Raw genomic sequence first — 20,289 nt, forward strand, 5'->3', positions numbered from 1 at the left:
GCCAAGATTGGAAGGTCAGACAGCAGGCCTGGCTCACAGGCTGCGGAGGCTGACAAATTCCAAGGTCAGCAGGTAAGACGGTAGGCTGATGGCTCACAGACCTCAGAGGCTCATGAATCTCAAGATTGCAGGTAAGCTGCCAGCTCAAGTCCCGAGAGCCGGAGGTCAGATGAAGAGGACCCAGCTGCAGGATCCAGAACCAGAAAAAGCCTTGTAGTTTTGCCAGAAAGTCCACCTATATTGGATGCAGGCCACACTCCAAGGGAAACTCCCTTTCAACTGATTGGCTACTCACGGCAGATCCCGTCATGGAGGTGATCACATTATATCAGGTCTTATTATGGAGGTGATTACATCATTACACAACTGCCAAACTACGTCATAACTGCCAAACCACGCAGAATCATGGCTCAGCCAAGCTGACACACAACCTGAACCATCACACCCCACTACGAAGAAGCAGGAGTTACCGGGTAGTGAAAACAGTGAACGTGCTCGGCTGCTAATCGAAAGGTTAGAGGTTTGAGTACACCCAGAGATGCCTCAGAAGAAGGGCCTGGTGACCTACTTCCAAAAAAGCAGCCCCTGAAAACCCTGTTCTACGCTGACACACATGGAGGTGCCACGAGTGGACTCAACGGCAAGAACAGTGGGAAGAGAGACGAGGGAGGGGACTCACGGGAGCATCACAGGAAATCCCAAGGTGTGCGGAGAGCCAGTGATGGACCCTGCCACCAGCACCCACCTGCGCACTCGGGATGAGGAAACTTTCCAGAGGGGTTTTTATTTCGCACCTCTCCTCAGTCACATTTCCCCTGCAGTTCCACCTCAACATTTTCTTCCTTGGATCTAGGTCCACGTTTATGATAGGAGAGACGGTTTTCTCTGCCGAGATGTTCAAAAACGGACGTTGAGTGAGAGCCGGGCCCCCAGGTGATGTTACAGGTATAGCCGACAAGAGATGTTCTGCAAGTATCACAGGGACATCTTCAGGTATTTGTCTTATGTGCTCTCAAGTCAATTCCGACTCACTGTGACCCCTGTGACAGAGTAGACAGCCCCATGGGGTTTCCTAGGCTGTAACCTTTACAGGAACAGATGGCCAGGTTTTCTCCCCCAGAGCTGCTGGGTGGGTTTGAACTGCCAACCTTTCAGTTAGCAACTGAGTGCTTAAGCATTGCGCCACCAGGGCTCCTTGGTCACTGTTTTGAGTGCTTTGAGTAACTTTTCCTTCCAGGCATTCAGGATTGGGGGGGCATGTGGTTGGTCTTCTCCCCCAGTGTGTCCCCTCCAAGGTGTTAAGTTCACCTGGTTTGCTCTAGGGTGAGGAGGTGATGTGGGGTTGATGGTGGTTGTGGGCCAGGTCAAGAGACAGAGTTGAATTTACCTGATGGTTAAAATAACCCCCCACCTTCTGTGTTCAGGCAGACGTCTTATGGCAAAGGACCCCCTCCCCATGCTATGCTGGTTGTTAGTTGTCATCCAGCTGATTCCAACTCACAGCGACCCTATAGGACAGAGCAGAACTGCCCCGTTGAGTTTCCAAGGCTGTAATCTTTACGGGGGAGCCCTGGTGCTGCAGCGGTTAAGCACTTGGCTGTTAACCGAAAAGTTGGCTGTACAAACCCACCCGCAGCCTCCTCAGGAGAAAGAGCTGACAATCTACTCCTATAAAGATGAACAAAAACAAAGCAAAAAGCCAAACCTATTGCCGGAGAGCTGACTCTGACTCGCAGCGACCCTATAGGACAAAGTAGAACTGCCCCACAGGGCTTCCAAGGCTGTAATTTTTGTCACATCTTTCTCCCATGAAGCAGCTGGCGGGTTCCATCTACCAATCTTTTGATTCGCAGCTGAGCGCTTAACCGCTGCAGCACCAGGGCTCCCCCGTAAAGATTATAGCCTAGAAAGCCCTGTGGGGCAGTTCTGCTCTGCCGTGTGGGGTCACTGTGAGCTGGAATTGACTTGACGGCAAAGAGTTGAATCTTTACGGAAGCTGACAGCAAGGCGTTTCCTCCTGTGGAGCCTCTGGGTGGGTTTGAACTGCCAACCTTTTGGTTAGCAGCCAAGTGCTTAACCACTGCACCACTGGGGCTTGTTAACAGTCCCTTATCATACCCTTCAAATATTCTTTTCTTTCTGAATATAGCCTCTCCCTATCTAAGTCAGGATTTGTTTTTGTTTTTATTTGGACCCCTAGTCCCCTTCAAATGGAAACCCTGGTGGCGTAGTGGTTAAGTGCTGCAGCTGCTAACCAAGAGGTTGGCAGTTCAGATCCACTGGGCTCCTTGGAAACTCTGTGGGGCAGTTGTACTCTGTCCTATAGGGTCGCTATGAGTCGGAATTGACTCGACAGCAGTGGGTTTGGATTTTAGTTTGGTCCCGTTCAAACACTACAGGTGTGGTTTCACGCCATGCCAGCCCCTGACATGGGGACAGGCACCCATACTTACCCTGGTAGCGCTCTGGTTGGCAGCACGCTCGGGTTAGAAACACCCAGAACCACACGAGGTCCAGGGGGGTCACCATGCTGCAGCCCAAACCGGGGACCTGAAACATGTAAAGAGGAAACATCGAGTCAGAGGTCAAATGCCAAGGTAGGAGACCACATTTCTTGACTTGCTGCCTGCTGGGGGAGTCCCCAGATGGCTCTATGGGGTCACCTTTAGTCAGCCTCTAACACGGCTATGCAAATGGTTAAGCACTCGATGACTAGCCAAGAGGTTGGTGGTTTGAACCCACCCAAAGGTGCCTTGGAAGAATGTCCTCGCTATCTGCTTCTGGAAGGTCACAGCCCTGAAAACCCCGTGGAGTGCAGGTCTACTCGGCACACGTGGGATTGTCCTGAGTCAGGATCCACTCAGTGGCAACTAACAGCAGTGACAATCACAAAGACGGCACAGGACCGGGCAGTGTGTAGTTCAGTTATCCATAACGTCGCCGGGGGTCAGAGCTGACCCTGATGCAGCAGTGACAATCACGAAGACGGCACAGGACCGGGCAGTGTGTAGTTCAATTAACAGGACTGGGCAGCATGTAGTTCAGTTATCCATAACGTCGCCGGGGGTCAGAGCTGACCCTGATGCAGCAGTGACAATCACGAAAGCGGCACAGGACCGGGCAGCGTGTAGTTCAGTTATCCATAACGTCGCCGGGGGTCAGAGCTGACCCTGATGCAGCTGACCACCACCACCACCACGAGCGCTAAAAGGCTCCCGTATGTTCCGAGTGCCCCTCTTTGGTTTACAAGACTACATCAGAGCTTGGCATGTGATTGGGGTCTGGCTCCCCCTGGGTGACCAGACAAAGATCCTTTCATTTCACCTTCACTGTTGTGCCCTCCCATCCCCTGTCTGTACATCGTAGTGGGGTGACTTGTCTGTCACTGTGACGCTGGAAGCTAGGCCACCAGTATTTCAAACATCAGCAGGGTCACCCATGGTAGACAGCTTTCAGCAAAGCTTCTGGACTGAGACAGACTAGGAAGAAAGGCCTGGCCATCTACTTCTGAAAATCAGCCAGTGAAAACCCTATGGGTCACAACAGATCATTGCCGGATATAGTGCTGGAAGATGAGCCTCCTAGGAGGGAAGGCACTCCGAATTCACAGTGGTTGCAGCAATGGACTCAAACACACCAACAATTGTGAGGGTGCTGCAGGACTGGGAGTGTCTCCGTCTGTCGTGCATGGGGTTGCCCTGATTCGGAGCCCACCGGACGGTAACTAACGACAACGACCAAGTGTGGATGCCGAGGGTGGGTTCTGGTCTCTCAGATGCTGTCTCCCTCCTGCTGGGCTCCCTCCCTAGAATCCCAGAAGTAGTTCCCGATGGACACTCCTTGCCAGGTGAGCTCAAGCCTCGAGAGCGAGGAGGAAGCCCTGCGTAAATGCCCAACACCATCATTAGTTACCAAGGAGCTGGTCTTTGAGATTAATGGTTATAGGTATGGAGGCTACACTGAGCCCTAATTACAGTGACTGCAGACTGATCTGAGAGGACTCTGTGCCCTCCAGGGACTATAACAAAGATTAGGATGCTGGCTGGCCCTATAAGTCACCAGGCTTTTCTTCCTACTCTGCTGGAATCTGTTCAGAGCAACACGCAAGCCTCCGTTGTCAGAGGGGAAGTGGCTGCACATGAGGAGCCGTGGCTGGGAATCGAACCCAGGTCTCCTGTGTCGGAGATGAGAATTCTACCACTGTCATGGATGGAAGTGTGTCCCCCAAAATGTGTGCCAACTTGGCTAGACCATGATCCCCAGTACTGTGTGAGTGGCCACCATTTTGACATCTGATGTGATTTTCCCATGTGTTGTCAATCCTATCTCTATGATGTTAATGAGATGGGATTAGCGGCCGTTATGGTAACGAGGCAGGACTCAGTCTATAAAATTAGGCTGTGTTTTAAGCCAATCTCTTTTGAGATATAAAAGAGAGAAGCGAACAGAGAGATGCGGGGGACCTCATACCACTAAGAAAGCAGCATCAGGAGCAGAGTGCGTTCTTTGGACCCGGGATTTCTGCAAGAAGATTGGTGACAAGGACATTCCAACACAGCTGACAGGGAGAGAAAGCGTTCCCCTGGAGCTGGCGCCCTGATTCCAGACTTGTAACCTACTAGACTGTGAGAGAATAAACTTCTCTTTGTCGAAGCCATCCACTGTGCTATTTCTGTTACAGCAGCACTAGGTGACTAAGACAACATCCACTGTGGTATTTCTGTTACAGCAGCACTAGGTGACTGAGACACCATCCACTGTGGTATTTCTGTTACAGCAGCACTAGGTGTCTGAGACACCATCCACTGTGGTATTTCTGTTACAGCAGCACTAGGTGACTGAGACACCATCCACTGTGGTATTTCTGTTACAGCAGCACTAGGTGACTGAGACACCATCCACTGTGGTATTTCTGTTATAGCAGCACTAGGTGACTGAGACACCATCCACTGTGCTATTTCTGTTACAGCAGCACTAGGTGACTAAGACACCATCCACTGTGGTATTTCTGTTACAGCAGCACTAGGTGACTGAGACACCATCCACTGTGGTATTTCTGTTACAGCAGCACTAGGTGACTGAGACACCATCCACTGTGGTATTTCTGTTATAGCAGCACTAGGTGACTGAGACACCATCCACTGTGGTATTTCTGTTACAGCAGCACTAGGTGACTGAGACAGCATCCACTGTGGTATTTCTGTTACAGCAGCACTAGGTGACTGAGACACCATCCACTGTGGTATTTCTGTTACAGCAGCATTAGGTGACTGAGACACCATCCACCCGTGGTATTTCTGTTACGGCAGCACTAGGTGACTGAGACACCATCCACTGTGGTATTTCTGTTACAGCAGCACTAGGTGACTGAGACATCATCCACTGTGGTATTTCTGTTACAGCAGCACTAGGTGACTGAGACAACATCCACTGTGGTATTTCTGTTACGGCAGCACTAGGTGACTGAGACACCATCCACTGTGGTATTTCTGTTACGGCAGCACTAGGTGACTGAGACACCATCCACTGTGGTATTTCTGTTACAGCAGCACTAGCTGACTAGGACACCATCCACTGTGGTATTTCTGTTACGGCAGCACTAGGTGACTGAGACACCATCCACTGTGGTATTTCTGTTACGGCAGCACTAGGTGACTGAGACACCATCCACTGTGGTATTTCTGTTACAGCAGCACTAGCTGACTAGGACACCATCCACTGTGGTATTTCTGTTACAGCAGCACTAGGTGACTGAGACACCATCCACTTGTGGTATTTCTGTTACAGCAGCACTAGGTGACTAAGACACCATCCACTGTGGTATTTCTGTTACAGCAGCACTAGGTGACTGAGACAGCATCCACTGTGGTATTTCTGTTACAGCAGCACTAGGTGACTGAGACACCATCCACTGTGGTATTTCTGTTATAGCAGCACTAGGTGACTGAGACACCATCCACTGTGGTATTTCTGTTACAGCAGCACTAGGTGACTGAGACACCATCCACTGTGGTATTTCTGTTACAGCAGCACTAGGTGACTGAGACACCATCCGCTGTAGTATTTCTGTTACAGCAGCACTAGGTGACTGAGACACCATCCACTTGTGGTAGTTCTCTTACAGCAGCACTAGGTGACTGAGACACCATCCACTGTGGTATTTCTGTTATGGCAGCACTAGGTGACTAAGACACCATCCACTGTGGTGTTTCTGTTACAGCAGCACTAGGTGACTGAGACACCATCCACTGTGGTATTTCTGTTACGGCAGCACTAGGTGACTGAGACACCATCCACTGTGGTATTTCTGTTACAGCAGCACTAGGTGACTGAGACACCATCCAGTGTGGTATTTCTGTTACAGCAGCACTAGGTGACTGAGACACCATCCACTGTGGTATTTCTGTTACGGCAGCACTAGGTGACTGAGACACCATCCACTGTGGTATTTCTGTTACGGCAGCACCAGGTGACTGAGACACCATCCGCTGTGGTATTTCTGTTACAGCAGCACTAGGTGACTGAGACACCATCCACTTGTGGTAGTTCTGTTACAGCAGCACTAGGTGACTGAGACACCGTCCACTGTGGTATTTCTGTTACAGCAGCACTAGGTGACTGAGACACCATCCACTGTGGTATTTCTGTTATGGCAGCACTAGGTGACTGAGACACCATCCACTGTGGTATTTCTGTTACAGCAGCACCAGGTGACTGAGACACCATCCACTGTGGTATTTCTGTTACAGCAGCACTAGGTGACTGAGACACCATCCACTGTGGTATTTCTGTTACGGCAGCACTAGGTGAGTGAGACACCATCCACTCTGGTATTTCTGTTATAGCAGCACTAGGTGACTGAGACACCATCCGCTGTGGTATTTCTGTTACAGCAGCACTAGGTGACTGAGACAACATCCACTGTGGTATTTCTGTTACGGCAGCACTAGGTGAGTGAGACACCATCCACTCTGGTATTTCTGTTATAGCAGCACTAGGTGACTGAGACACCATCCGCTGTGGTATTTCTGTTACAGCAGCACTAGGTGACTGAGACACCATCCACTGTGGTATTTCTGTTACAGCAGCACTAGGTGACTGAGACACCGTCCACTGTGGTATTTCTGTTACAGCAGCACTAGGTGACTGAGACACCATCCACTGTGGTATTTCTGTTACAGCAGCACTAGGTGACTGAGACACCATCCACTGTGGTATTTCTGTTACAGCAGCACTAGGTGACTGAGACACCATCCACTGTGGTATTTCTGTTACAGCAGCACTAGGTGACTGAGACACCATCCACTGTGGTATTTCTGTTACAGCAGCACCAGGTGACCGAGACACCATCCACTGTGGTATTTCTGTTATAGCAGCACTAGGTGACCGAGACACCATCCACTGTGGTATTTCTGTTACAGCAGCACTAGGTGACTGAGACACCATCCACTGTGGTATTTCTGTTACAGCAGCACTAGGTGACTGAGACACCATCCACTGTGGTATTTCTGTTACAGCAGCACTAGGTGACTGAGACACCATCCACTGTGGTATTTCTGTTACAGCAGCACTAGGTGACTGAGACACCATCCACTGTGGTATTTCTGTTACAGCAGCACCAGGTGACTGAGACACCATCCACTGTGGTATTTCTGTTACGGCAGCACTAGGTGACTAAGACACCATCCACTGTGGTATTTCTGTTACAGCAGCACTAGGTGACTGAGACACCATCCACTGTGGTATTTCGGTTACAGCAGCACTAGGTGACTGAGACACGATCCACTGTGGTATTTCTGTTACAGCAGCACTAGGTGACTGAGACACCATCCACTGTGGTATTTCTGTTACAGCAGCACTAGGTGACTGAGACACCATCCACTGTGGTATTTCTGTTACAGCAGCACTAGGTGACTGAGACACCATCCACTGTGGTATTTCTGTCACAGCAGCACTAGGTGACTGAGACACGATCCACTGTGGTATTTCTGTTACAGCAGCACTAGGTGACTGAGACACGATCCACTGTGGTATTTCTGTTACAGCAGCACTAGGTGACTGAGACACCATCCACTGTGGTATTTCTGTTATAGCAGCACTAGGTGACTGAGACACCATCCACTGTGGTATTTCTGTTATGGCAGCACTAGGTGACTGAGACACCATCCACTGTGGTATTTCTGTTACAGCAGCACTAGGTGACTGAGACACCATCCGCTGTGGTATTTCTGTTACAGCAGCACTAGGTGACTGAGACACCACCCACTGTGGTATTTCTGTTACAGCAGCACTAGGTGACTGAGACACCATCCGCTGTGGTATTTCTGTTACAGCAGCACTAGGTGACTGAGACACCATCCGCTGTGGTATTTCTGTTACAGCAGCACTAGGTGACTGAGACACCATCCGCTGTGGTATTTCTGTTACAGCAGCACTAGGTGACTGAGACACCATCCGCTGTGGTATTTCTGTTACAGCAGCACTAGGTGACTGAGACACCATCCACTGTGGTATTTCTGTTACAGCAGCACTAGGTGACTGAGACACCATCCGCTGTGGTATTTCTGTTACAGCAGCACTAGGTGACTGAGACACCATCCACTGTGGTATTTCTGTTACAGCAGCACTAGGTGACTGAGACACCATCCGCTGTGGTATTTCTGTTACAGCAGCACTAGGTGACTGAGACACCATCCGCTGTGGTATTTCTGTTACAGCAGCACTAGGTGACTGAGACACCATCCACTGTGGTATTTCTGTTATGGCAGCAGTAGGTGACTGAGACACCATCCGCTGTGGTATTTCTGTTACAGCAGCACTAGGTGACTGAGACACCATCCACTGTGGTATTTCTGTCACAGCAGCACTAGGTGACTGAGACACCATCCACTGTGGTATTTCTGTCACAGCAGCACTAGGTGACTGAGACACCATCCACTGTGGTATTTCTGTTACAGCAGCACTAGGTGACTGAGACACGATCCACTGTGGTATTTCTGTTACAGCAGCACTAGGTGACTGAGACACCATCCACTGTGGTATTTCTGTTATAGCAGCACTAGGTGACTGAGACACCATCCACTGTGGTATTTCTGTTACAGCAGCACTAGGTGACTGAGACACCATCCACTGTGGTATTTCTGTTACAGCAGCACTAGGTGACTGAGACACCATCCACTGTGGTATTTCTGTTACAGCAGCACTAGGTGACTGAGACACCATCCACTGTGGTATTTCTGTTACAGCAGCACTAGGTGACTGAGACACCATCCGCTGTGGTATTTCTGTTACAGCAGCACTAGGTGACTGAGACACCATCCACTGTGGTATTTCTGTCACAGCAGCACTAGGTGACTGAGACACCATCCACTGTGGTATTTCTGTCACAGCAGCACTAGGTGACTGAGACACGATCCACTGTGGTATTTCTGTTACAGCAGCACTAGGTGACTGAGACACCATCCACTGTGGTATTTCTGTTACAGCAGCACTAGGTGACTGAGACACCATCCACTGTGGTATTTCTGTTATGGCAGCACTAGGTGACTGAGACACCATCCACTGTGGTATTTCTGTTACGGCAGCACTAGGTGACTGAGACACCATCCGCTGTGGTATTTCTGTTACAGCAGCACTAGGTGACTGAGACACCATCCACTGTGGTATTTCTGTTACAGCAGCACTAGGTGACTGAGACACCATCCACTGTGGTATTTCTGTTACAGCAGCACTAGGTGACTGAGACACCATCCGCTGTGGTATTTCTGTTACAGCAGCACTAGGTGACTGAGACACCATCCACTGTGGTATTTCTGTTACAGCAGCACTAGGTGACTGAGACACCATCCGCTGTGGTATTTCTGTTACAGCAGCACTAGGTGACTGAGACACCATCCACTGTGGTATTTCTGTTACAGCAGCACTAGGTGACTGAGACACCACCCACTGTGGTATTTCTGTTACAGCAGCACTAGGTGACTGAGACACCATCCGCTGTGGTATTTCTGTTACAGCAGCACTAGGTGACTGAGACACCATCCGCTGTGGTATTTCTGTTACAGCAGCACTAGGTGACTGAGACACCATCCACTGTGGTATTTCTGTTACAGCAGCACTAGGTGACTGAGACACCATCCACTGTGGTATTTCTGTTACAGCAGCACTAGGTGACTGAGACACCATCCACTGTGGTATTTCTGTTATGGCAGCACTAGGTGACTGAGACACCATCCACTGTGGTATTTCTGTTACAGCAGCACTAGGTGACTGAGACACCATCCGCTGTGGTATTTCTGTTACAGCAGCACTAGGTGACTGAGACACCATCCACTGTGGTATTTCTGTAATAGCAGCACTAGGTGACTGAGACACGATCCACTGTGGTATTTCTGTTACAGCAGCACTAGGTGACTGAGACACCATCCACTGTGGTATTTCTGTTACAGCAGCACCAGGTGACTAAGACACCATCCACTGTGGTATTTCTGTTACAGCAGCACCAGGTGACTAAGACACCATCCGCTGTGGTATTTCTGTTACAGCAGCACTAGGTGACTGAGACACCATCCACTGTGGTATTTCTGTTACAGCAGCACCAGGTGACTAAGACACGATCCACTGTGGTATTTCTGTTACAGCAGCACTAGGTGACTGAGACACGATCCACTGTGGTATTTCTGTTACAGCAGCACTAGGTGACTGAGACACCATCCGCTGTGGTATTTCTGTTACAGCAGCACTAGGTGACTGAGACACCATCCGCTGTGGTATTTCTGTTACAGCAGCACTAGGTGACTGAGACACCATCCACTGTGGTATTTCTGTTACAGCAGCACTAGGTGACTGAGACACCATCCGCTGTGGTATTTCTGTTACAGCAGCACTAGGTGACTGAGACACCATCCACTGTGGTATTTCTGTTACAGCAGCACTAGGTGACTGAGACACCATCCACTGTGGTATTTCTGTTACAGCAGCACTAGGTGACTGAGACACCATCCGCTGTGGTATTTCTGTTACAGCAGCACTAGGTGACTGAGACACCATCCACTGTGGTATTTCTGTTACAGCAGCACTAGGTGACTGAGACACGATCCACTGTGGTATTTCTGTTACAGCAGCACTAGGTGACTGAGACACCATCCACTGTGGTATTTCTGTTACAGCAGCACTAGGTGACTGAGACACCATCCACTGTGGTATTTCTGTTACGGCAGCACTAGGTGACTGAGACACCATCCACTGTGGTATTTCTGTTACAGCAGCACTAGGTGACTGAGACACCATCCGCTGTGGTATTTCTGTTACAGCAGCACTAGGTGACTGAGACACCATCCACTGTGGTATTTCTGTTACAGCAGCACTAGGTGAGTGAGACACCATCCACTGTGGTATTTCTGTTATAACAGCACTAGGTGACTGAGACACCATCCACTGTGGTATTTCTGTTACAGCAGCACTAGGTGACTGAGACACCATCCACTGTGGTATTTCTGTTACAGCAGCACTAGGTGACTGAGACACCATCCGCTGTGGTATTTCTGTTACAGCAGCACCAGGTGACTGAGACACCATCCGCTGTGGTATTTCTGTTACAGCAGCACCAGGTGACTGAGACACCATCCACTGTGGTATTTCTGTTACAGCAGCACCAGGTGACTGAGACACCATCCACTGTGGTATTTCTGTTACAGCAGCACCAGGTGACTAAGACACCATCCACTGTGGTATTTCTGTTACAGCAGCACCAGGTGACTAAGACACCATCCACTGTGGTATTTCTGTTACAGCAGCACCAGGTGACTAAGACACCATCCACTGTGGTATTTCTGTTACAGCAGCACCAGGTGACTAAGACACCATCCACTGTGGTATTTCTGTTACAGCAGCACCAGGTGACTAAGACACCATCCACTGTGGTATTTCTGTTACAGCAGCACCAGGTGACTAAGACACCATCCACTGTGGTATTTCTGTTACAGCAGCACCAGGTGACTAAGACACCATCCGCTGTGGTATTTCTGTTACAGCAGCACCAGGTGACTAAGACACCATCCACTGTGGTATTTCTGTTACAGCAGCACCAGGTGACTAAAACACCATCCACTGTGGTATTTCTGTTACAGCAGCACTAGGTGACTGAGACACGATCCACTGTGGTATTTCTGTTACAGCAGCACTAGGTGACTGAGACACCATCCGCTGTGGTATTTCTGTTACAGCAGCACTAGGTGACTGAGACACCATCCGCTGTGGTATTTCTGTTACAGCAGCACTAGGTGACTGAGACACCATCCACTGTGGTATTTCTGTTATGGCAGCACTAGGTGACTGAGACACCATCCACTGTGGTATTTCTGTTACAGCAGCACTAGGTGACTGAGACACCATCCGCTGTGGTATTTCTGTTACAGCAGCACCAGGTGACTAAGACACCATCCACTGTGGTATTTCTGTTACAGCAGCACTAGGTGACTAAGACACCATCCACTGTGGTATTTCTGTTATAGCAGCACTAGGTGACTGAGACACCATCCACTGTGGTATTTCTGTTACGGCAGCATTAGGTGACTAAGACACCATCCACTGTGGTATTTCTGTTATAGCAGCACTAGGTGACTGAGACACCATCCGCTGTGGTATTTCTGTTACAGCAGCACTAGGTGACTAAGACACCATCCACTGTGGTATTTCTGTTATAGCAGCACTAGGTGACTGAGACACCATCCACTGTGGTATTTCTGTTACGGCAGCACTAGGTGACTGAGACACCATCCACTGTGGTATTTCTGTTATAGCAGCACTAGGTGACTGAGACACCATCCACTGTGGTATTTCTGTTACAGCAGCACTAGGTGACTAAGACACCATCCACTGTGGTATTTCTGTTATAGCAGCACTAGGTGACTGAGACACCATCCACTGTGGTATTTCTGTTACGGCAGCACTAGGTGACTGAGACACCATCCACTGTGGTATTTCTGTTACGGCAGCACTAGGTGACTAAGACACCATCCACTGTGGTATTTCTGTTATAGCAGCACTAGGTGACTAAGACACCATCCACTGTGGTATTTCTGTTATAGCAGCACCAGGTGACTGAGACACCATCCGCTGTGGTATTTCTGTTACAGCAGCACCAGGTGACTAAGACACCATCCACTGTGGTATTTCTGTTACAGCAGCACTAGGTGACTAAGACACCATCCACTGTGGTATTTCTCTTATAGCAGCACTAGGTGACTAAGACACCATCCACTGTGGTATTTCTGTTATAGCAGCACTAGGTGACTGAGACACCATCCACTGTGGTATTTCTATTACAGCAGCACTAGGTGACTGAGACACCATGTACTGTGGTATTTCTGTTATAGCAGCACTAGGTGACTGAGACACCATCCACTGTGGTATTTCTGTTACAGCAGCACTAGGTGACTGAGACACCATCCACTGTGGTATTTCTGTTACAGCAGCACTAGGTGACTGAGACACCATCCACTGTGGTATTTCTGTTACAGCAGCACTAGGAGACTGAGACACCATCCACTGTGGTATTTCTGTTATAGCAGCACTAGGTGACTGAGACACCATCCACTGTGGTATTTCTGTTATGGCAGCACTAGGTGACTGAGACACCATCCACTGTGGTATTTCTGTTACGGCAGCACTAGGTGACTGAGACACCATCCACTGTGGTATTTCTGTTATGGCAGCACTAGGTGACTGAGACACCATCCACTGTGGTATTTCTGTTATAGCAGCACTAGGTGACTGAGACACCATCCACTGTGGTATTTCTGTTACAGCAGCACTAGGTGACTGAGACACCATCCACTGTGGTATTTCTGTAACAGCAGCACTAGGTGACTAAGACACCATCCACTGTGGTATTTCTGTTATAGCAGCACTAGCTGACTAGGACACCATCCACTGTGGTATTTCTGTTATAGCAGCACTAGGTGACTGAGACACCATCCACTGTGGTATTTCTGTTACAGCAGCACTAGGTGACTGAGACACCATCCACTGTGGTATTTCTGTTATAGCAGCACTAGGTGACTGAGACACCATCCACTGTGGTATTTCTGTTATGGCAGCACTAGGTGACTGAGACACCATCCACTGTGGTATTTCTGTTACGGCAGCACTAGGTGACTGAGACACCATCCACTGTGGTATTTCTGTTATAGCAGCACTAGGTGACTGAGACACCATCCACTGTGGTATTTCTGTTACGGCAGCACTAGGTGACTGAGACACCATCCACTGTGGTATTTCTGTTACAGCAGCACTAGGTGACTGAGACACCATCCACTGTGGTATTTCTGTTACAGCAGCACTAGGTGACTGAGACAGCATCCACTGTGGTATTTCTGTTATAGCAGCACTAGGTGACTGAGACACCATCCACTGTGGTATTTCTGTTACGGCAGCACTAGGTGACTGAGACACCATCCACTGTGGTATTTCTGTTACGGCAGCACTAGGTGACTGAGACACCATCCACTGTGGTATTTCTGTTACAGCAGCACTAGGTGACTGAGACACCATCCACTGTGGTATTTCTGTTACAGCAGCACTAGGTGACTGAGACACCATCCACTGTGGTATTTCTGTTACGGCAGCACTAGGTGACTGAGACACCATCCACTGTGGTATTTCTGTTATAGCAGCAGTAGGTGAGTGAGACACCATCCACTGTGGTATTTCTGTTATAGCAGCACTAGGTGACTGAGACACCATCCACTGTGGTATTTCTATTACAGCAGCACTAGGTGACTGAGACACCATGTACTGTGGTATTTCTGTTATAGCAGCACTAGGTGACTAAGACACCATCCACTGTGGTATTTCTGTTACAGCAGCACTAGGTGACTGAGACACCATCCACTGTGGTATTTCTGTTACAGCAGCACTAGGTGACTGAGACACCATCCACTGTGGTATTTCTGTTACAGCAGCACTAGGTGACTGAGACACCATCCACTGTGGTATTTCTGTTATAGCAGCACTAGGTGACTGAGACACCATCCACTGTGGTATTTCTGTTACGGCAGCACTAGGTGACTGAGACACCATCCACTGTGGTATTTCTGTTACGGCAGCACTAGGTGACTGAGACACCATCCACTGTGTTATTTCTGTTACGGCAGCACTAGGTGACTGAGACACCATCCACTGTGGTGTTTCTGTTACGGCAGCACTAGGTGACTGAGACACCATCCACTGTGGTATTTCTGTTATAGCAGCACTAGGTGACTGAGACACCATCCACTGTTGTATTTCTGTAACAGCAGCACTAGGTGACTAAGACACCATCCACTGTGGTATTTCTGTTATAGCAGCACTAGGTGACTGAGACACCATCCACTGTGGTATTTCTGTTACAGCAGCACTAGGTGACTGAGACACCATCCACTGTGGTATTTCTGTTATAGCAGCACTAGGTGACTGAGACACCATCCACTGTGGTATTTCTGTTATGGCAGCACTAGGTGACTGAGACACCATCCACTGTGGTATTTCTGTTACGGCAGCACTAGGTGACTGAGACACCATCCACTGTGGTATTTCTGTTATAGCAGCACTAGGTGACTGAGACACCATCCACTGTGGTATTTCTGTTACGGCAGCACTAGGTGACTGAGACACCATCCACTGTGGTATTTCTGTTACAGCAGCACTAGGTGACTGAGACACCATCCACTGTGGTATTTCTGTTATAGCAGCACTAGGTGACTGAGACACCATCCACTGTGGTATTTCTGTTACGGCAGCACTAGGTGACTGAGACACCATCCACTGTGGTATTTCTGTTACGGCAGCACTAGGTGACTGAGACACCATCCACTGTGGTATTTCTGTTACGGCAGCACTAGGTGACTGAGACACCATCCACTGTGGTATTTCTGTTACGGCAGCACTAGGTGACTGAGACACCATCCACTGTGGTATTTCTGTTACGGCAGCACTAGGTGACTGAGACACCATCCACTGTGGTATTTCTGTTATAGCAGCACTAGGTGACTGAGACACCATCCACTGTGGTATTTCTGTTATGGCAGCACTAGGTGACTGAGACACCATCCACTGTGGTATTTCTGTTACAGCAGCACTAGGTGACTGAGACACCATCCGCTGTGGTATTTCTGTTACAGCAGCACTAGGTGACTGAGACACCATCCACTGTGGTATTTCTTTTATGGCAGCACTAGGTGACTGAGACACCATCCACTGTGGTATTTCTGTTACAGCAGCACTAGGTGACTGAGACACCATCCACTGTGGTATTTCTGTTACAGCAGCACGAGGTGACTGAGACACCATCCACTGTGGTATTTCTGTTACAGCAGCACGAGGTGACTGAGACACCATCCACTGTGGTATTTCTGTTACAGCAGCACTAGGTGACTGAGACACCATCCACTGTGGTATTTCTGTTATAGCAGCACTAGGTGACTGAGACACCATCCACTGTGGTATTTCTGTTATGGCAGCACTAGGTGACTGAGACACCATCCACTGTGGTATTTCTGTTACGGCAGCACTAGGTGACTGAGACACCATCCACTGTGGTATTTCTGTTATAGCAGCACTAGGTGACTGAGACACCATCCACTGTGGTATTTCTGTTACGGCAGCACTAGGTGACTGAGACACCATCCACTGTGGTATTTCTGTTACAGCAGCACTAGGTGACTGAGACACCATCCACTGTGGTATTTCTGTTACAGCAGCACTAGGTGACTGAGACACCATCCACTGTGGTATTTCTGTTATAGCAGCACTAGGTGACTGAGACACCATCCACTGTGGTATTTCTGTTACGGCAGCACTAGGTGACTGAGACACCATCCACTGTGGTATTTCTGTTACGGCAGCACTAGGTGACTGAGACACCATCCACTGTGGTATTTCTGTTATGGCAGCACTAGGTGACTGAGACACCATCCGCTGTGGTATTTCTGTTACAGCAGCACTAGGTGACTGAGACACCATCCACTGTGGTATTTCTGTTATGGCAGCACTAGGTGACTGAGACACCATCCACTGTGGTATTTCTGTTACAGCAGCACTAGGTGACTGAGACACCATCCACTGTGGTATTTCTGTTACAGCAGCACGAGGTGACTGAGACACCATCCACTGTGGTATTTCTGTTACAGCAGCACGAGGTGACTGAGACACCATCCACTGTGGTATTTCTGTTACAGCAGCACTAGGTGACTGAGACACCATCCACTGTGGTATTTCTGTTATAGCAGCACTAGGTGACTGAGACACCATCCACTGTGGTATTTCTGTTATGGCAGCACTAGGTGACTGAGACACCATCCACTGTGGTATTTCTGTTACGGCAGCACTAGGTGACTGAGACACCATCCACTGTGGTATTTCTGTTATAGCAGCACTAGGTGACTGAGACACCATCCACTGTGGTATTTCTGTTACGGCAGCACTAGGTGACTGAGACACCATCCACTGTGGTATTTCTGTTACAGCAGCACTAGGTGACTGAGACACCATCCACTGTGGTATTTCTGTTACAGCAGCACTAGGTGACTGAGACACCATCCACTGTGGTATTTCTGTTATAGCAGCACTAGGTGACTGAGACACCATCCACTGTGGTATTTCTGTTACGGCAGCACTAGGTGACTGAGACACCATCCACTGTGGTATTTCTGTTACAGCAGCACTAGGTGACTGAGACACCATCCACTGTGGTATTTCTGTTACAGCAGCACTAGGTGACTGAGACACCATCCACTGTGGTATTTCTGTTACAGCAGCACTAGGTGACTGAGACACCATCCACTGTGGTATTTCTGTTACGGCAGCACTAGGTGACTGAGACACCATCCACTGTGGTATTTCTGTTACAGCAGCACTAGGTGACTGAGACACCATCCACTGTGGTATTTCTGTTACAGCCGCACTAGGTGACTGAGACACCATCCACTGTGGTATTTCTGTTATGGCAGCAGTAGGTGACTAAGACACCATGCACTGTGGTACTTCTGTTACAGCAGCACGAGGTGACTGAGACACCATCCACTGTGGTATTTCTGTTACAGCAGCACTAGGTGAGTGAGACACCACCACTGTGGTATTTCTGTTACAGCAGCACTAGGTGAGTGAGACACCATCCACTGTGGTATTTCTGTCATAGCAGCACTAGGTGAGTGAGACACCATCCACTGTGGTATTTCTGTTACGGCAGCACTAGGTGACTGAGACACCATCCACTGTGGTATTTCTGTTATAGCAGCACTAGGTGACTGAGACACCATCCACTGTGGTATTTCTGTTACAGCAGCACTAGGTGACTGAGACACCATCCACTGTGGTATTTCTGTTATAGCAGCACTAGGTGACTGAGACACCATCCACTGTGGTATTTCTGTTATAGCAGCACTAGGTGACTGAGACACCATCCACTGTGGTATTTCTGTTATGGCAGCACTAGGTGACTGAGACACCATCCACTGTGGTATTTCTGTTACGGCAGCACTAGGTGACTGAGACACCATCCACTGTGGTATTTCTGTTACAGCAGGACTAGGTGACTGAGACACCATCCGCTGTGGTATTTCTGTTACAGCAGCACTAGGTGACTGAGACACCATCCACTGTGGTATTTCTGTTACGGCAGCACTAGGTGACTGAGACACCATCCACTGTGGTATTTCTGTTACAGCAGCACTAGGTGACTGAGACACCATCCGCTGTGGTATTTCTGTTACAGCAGCACTAGGTGACTGAGACACCATCCACTTGTGGTAGTTCTGTTACAGCAGCACTAGGTGACTGAGACACCATCCACTGTGGTATTTCTGTTATGGCAGCACTAGGTGACTGAGACACCATCCACTGTGGTATTTCTGTTACGGCAGCACTAGGTGACTGAGACACCATCCGCTGTGGTATTTCTGTTACAGCAGCACTAGGTGACTGAGACACCATCCACTTGTGGTAGTTCTGTTACAGCAGCACTAGGTGACTGAGACACCGTCCACTGTGGTATTTCTGTTACAGCAGCACTAGGTGACTGAGACACCATCCGCTGTAGTATTTCTGTTACAGCAGCACTAGGTGACTGAGACACCATCCACTTGTGGTAGTTCTGTTACAGCAGCACTAGGTGACTGAGACACCGTCCACTGTGGTATTTCTGTTACAGCAGCACTAGGTGACTGAGACACCATCCACTGTGGTATTTCTGTTACAGCAGCACTAGGTGACTGAGACACCATCCACTGTGGTATTTCTGTTACAGCAGCACTAGGTGACTGAGACACCATCCACTGTGGCATTTCTGTTACAGCAGCACTAGGTGACTGAGACACCATCCACTGTGGTATTTCTGTTACAGCAGCACGAGGTGACTGAGACACCATCCACTGTGGTATTTCTGTTAAAGCAGCACTAGGTGACTGAGACACCATCCACTGTGGTATTTCTGTTACAGCAGCACGAGGTGACTGAGACACCATCCACTGTGGTATTTCTGTTACAGCAGCACGAGGTGACTGAGACACCATCCACTGTGGTATTTCTGTTACAGCAGCACGAGGTGACTGAGACACCATCCACTGTGGTATTTCTGTTACAGCAGCACTAGGTGACTGAGACACCATCCACTGTGGTATTTCTGTTACGGCAGCACTAGGTGACTGAGACACCATCCACTGTGGTATTTCTGTTACGGCAGCACTAGGTGACTGAGACACCATCCGCTGTGGTATTTCTGTTACAGCAGCACTAGGTGACTGAGACACCATCCACTTGTGGTAGTTCTGTTACAGCAGCACTAGGTGACTGAGACACCGTCCACTGTGGTATTTCTGTTACAGCAGCACTAGGTGACTGAGACACCATCCGCTGTAGTATTTCTGTTACAGCAGCACTAGGTGACTGAGACACCATCCACTTGTGGTAGTTCTGTTACAGCAGCACTAGGTGACTGAGACACCGTCCACTGTGGTATTTCTGTTACAGCAGCACTAGGTGACTGAGACACCATCCACTGTGGTATTTCTGTTACAGCAGCACTAGGTGACTGAGACACCATCCACTGTGGTATTTCTGTTACAGCAGCACTAGGTGACTGAGACACCATCCACTGTGGCATTTCTGTTACAGCAGCACGAGGTGACTGAGACACCATCCACTGTGGTATTTCTGTTACAGCAGCACGAGGTGACTGAGACACCATCCACTGTGGTATTTCTGTTACAGCAGCACTAGGTGACTGAGACACCATCCACTGTGGTATTTCTGTTACAG

General features: G+C 49.1%; 1 protein-coding gene across 5 annotated transcripts in view; it reads right to left on the reverse strand.

Annotated features, from left to right (window-relative positions):
* The window catches only part of LOC135229057 (granulocyte-macrophage colony-stimulating factor receptor subunit alpha-like), a 53,119-nt gene that overhangs the window by 23,153 nt on the left and 9,677 nt on the right, over window positions 1-20,289 (reverse strand). For 4 of the 5 annotated variants that reach the window (XM_064278833.1, XM_064278832.1, XM_064278835.1 and 1 more), the window contains exons 2-3: window positions 2,454-2,550; window positions 746-966 (exon numbers count right to left, since the gene is read on the reverse strand). In XM_064278833.1, the coding sequence (XP_064134903.1) occupies window positions 746-966; window positions 2,454-2,529 (297 nt within the window). In that variant the 5' untranslated portion in view covers window positions 2,530-2,550. Of the gene's footprint in view, window positions 1-745; window positions 967-2,453; window positions 2,551-20,289 lie in introns of those variants that run through there. The other variant, XM_064278836.1, reaches the window with a different exon arrangement.

Source organism: Loxodonta africana, chromosome Y, assembly GCF_030014295.1.
Source record: "Loxodonta africana isolate mLoxAfr1 chromosome Y, mLoxAfr1.hap2, whole genome shotgun sequence".
NCBI lineage: Eukaryota > Metazoa > Chordata > Mammalia > Proboscidea > Elephantidae > Loxodonta > Loxodonta africana.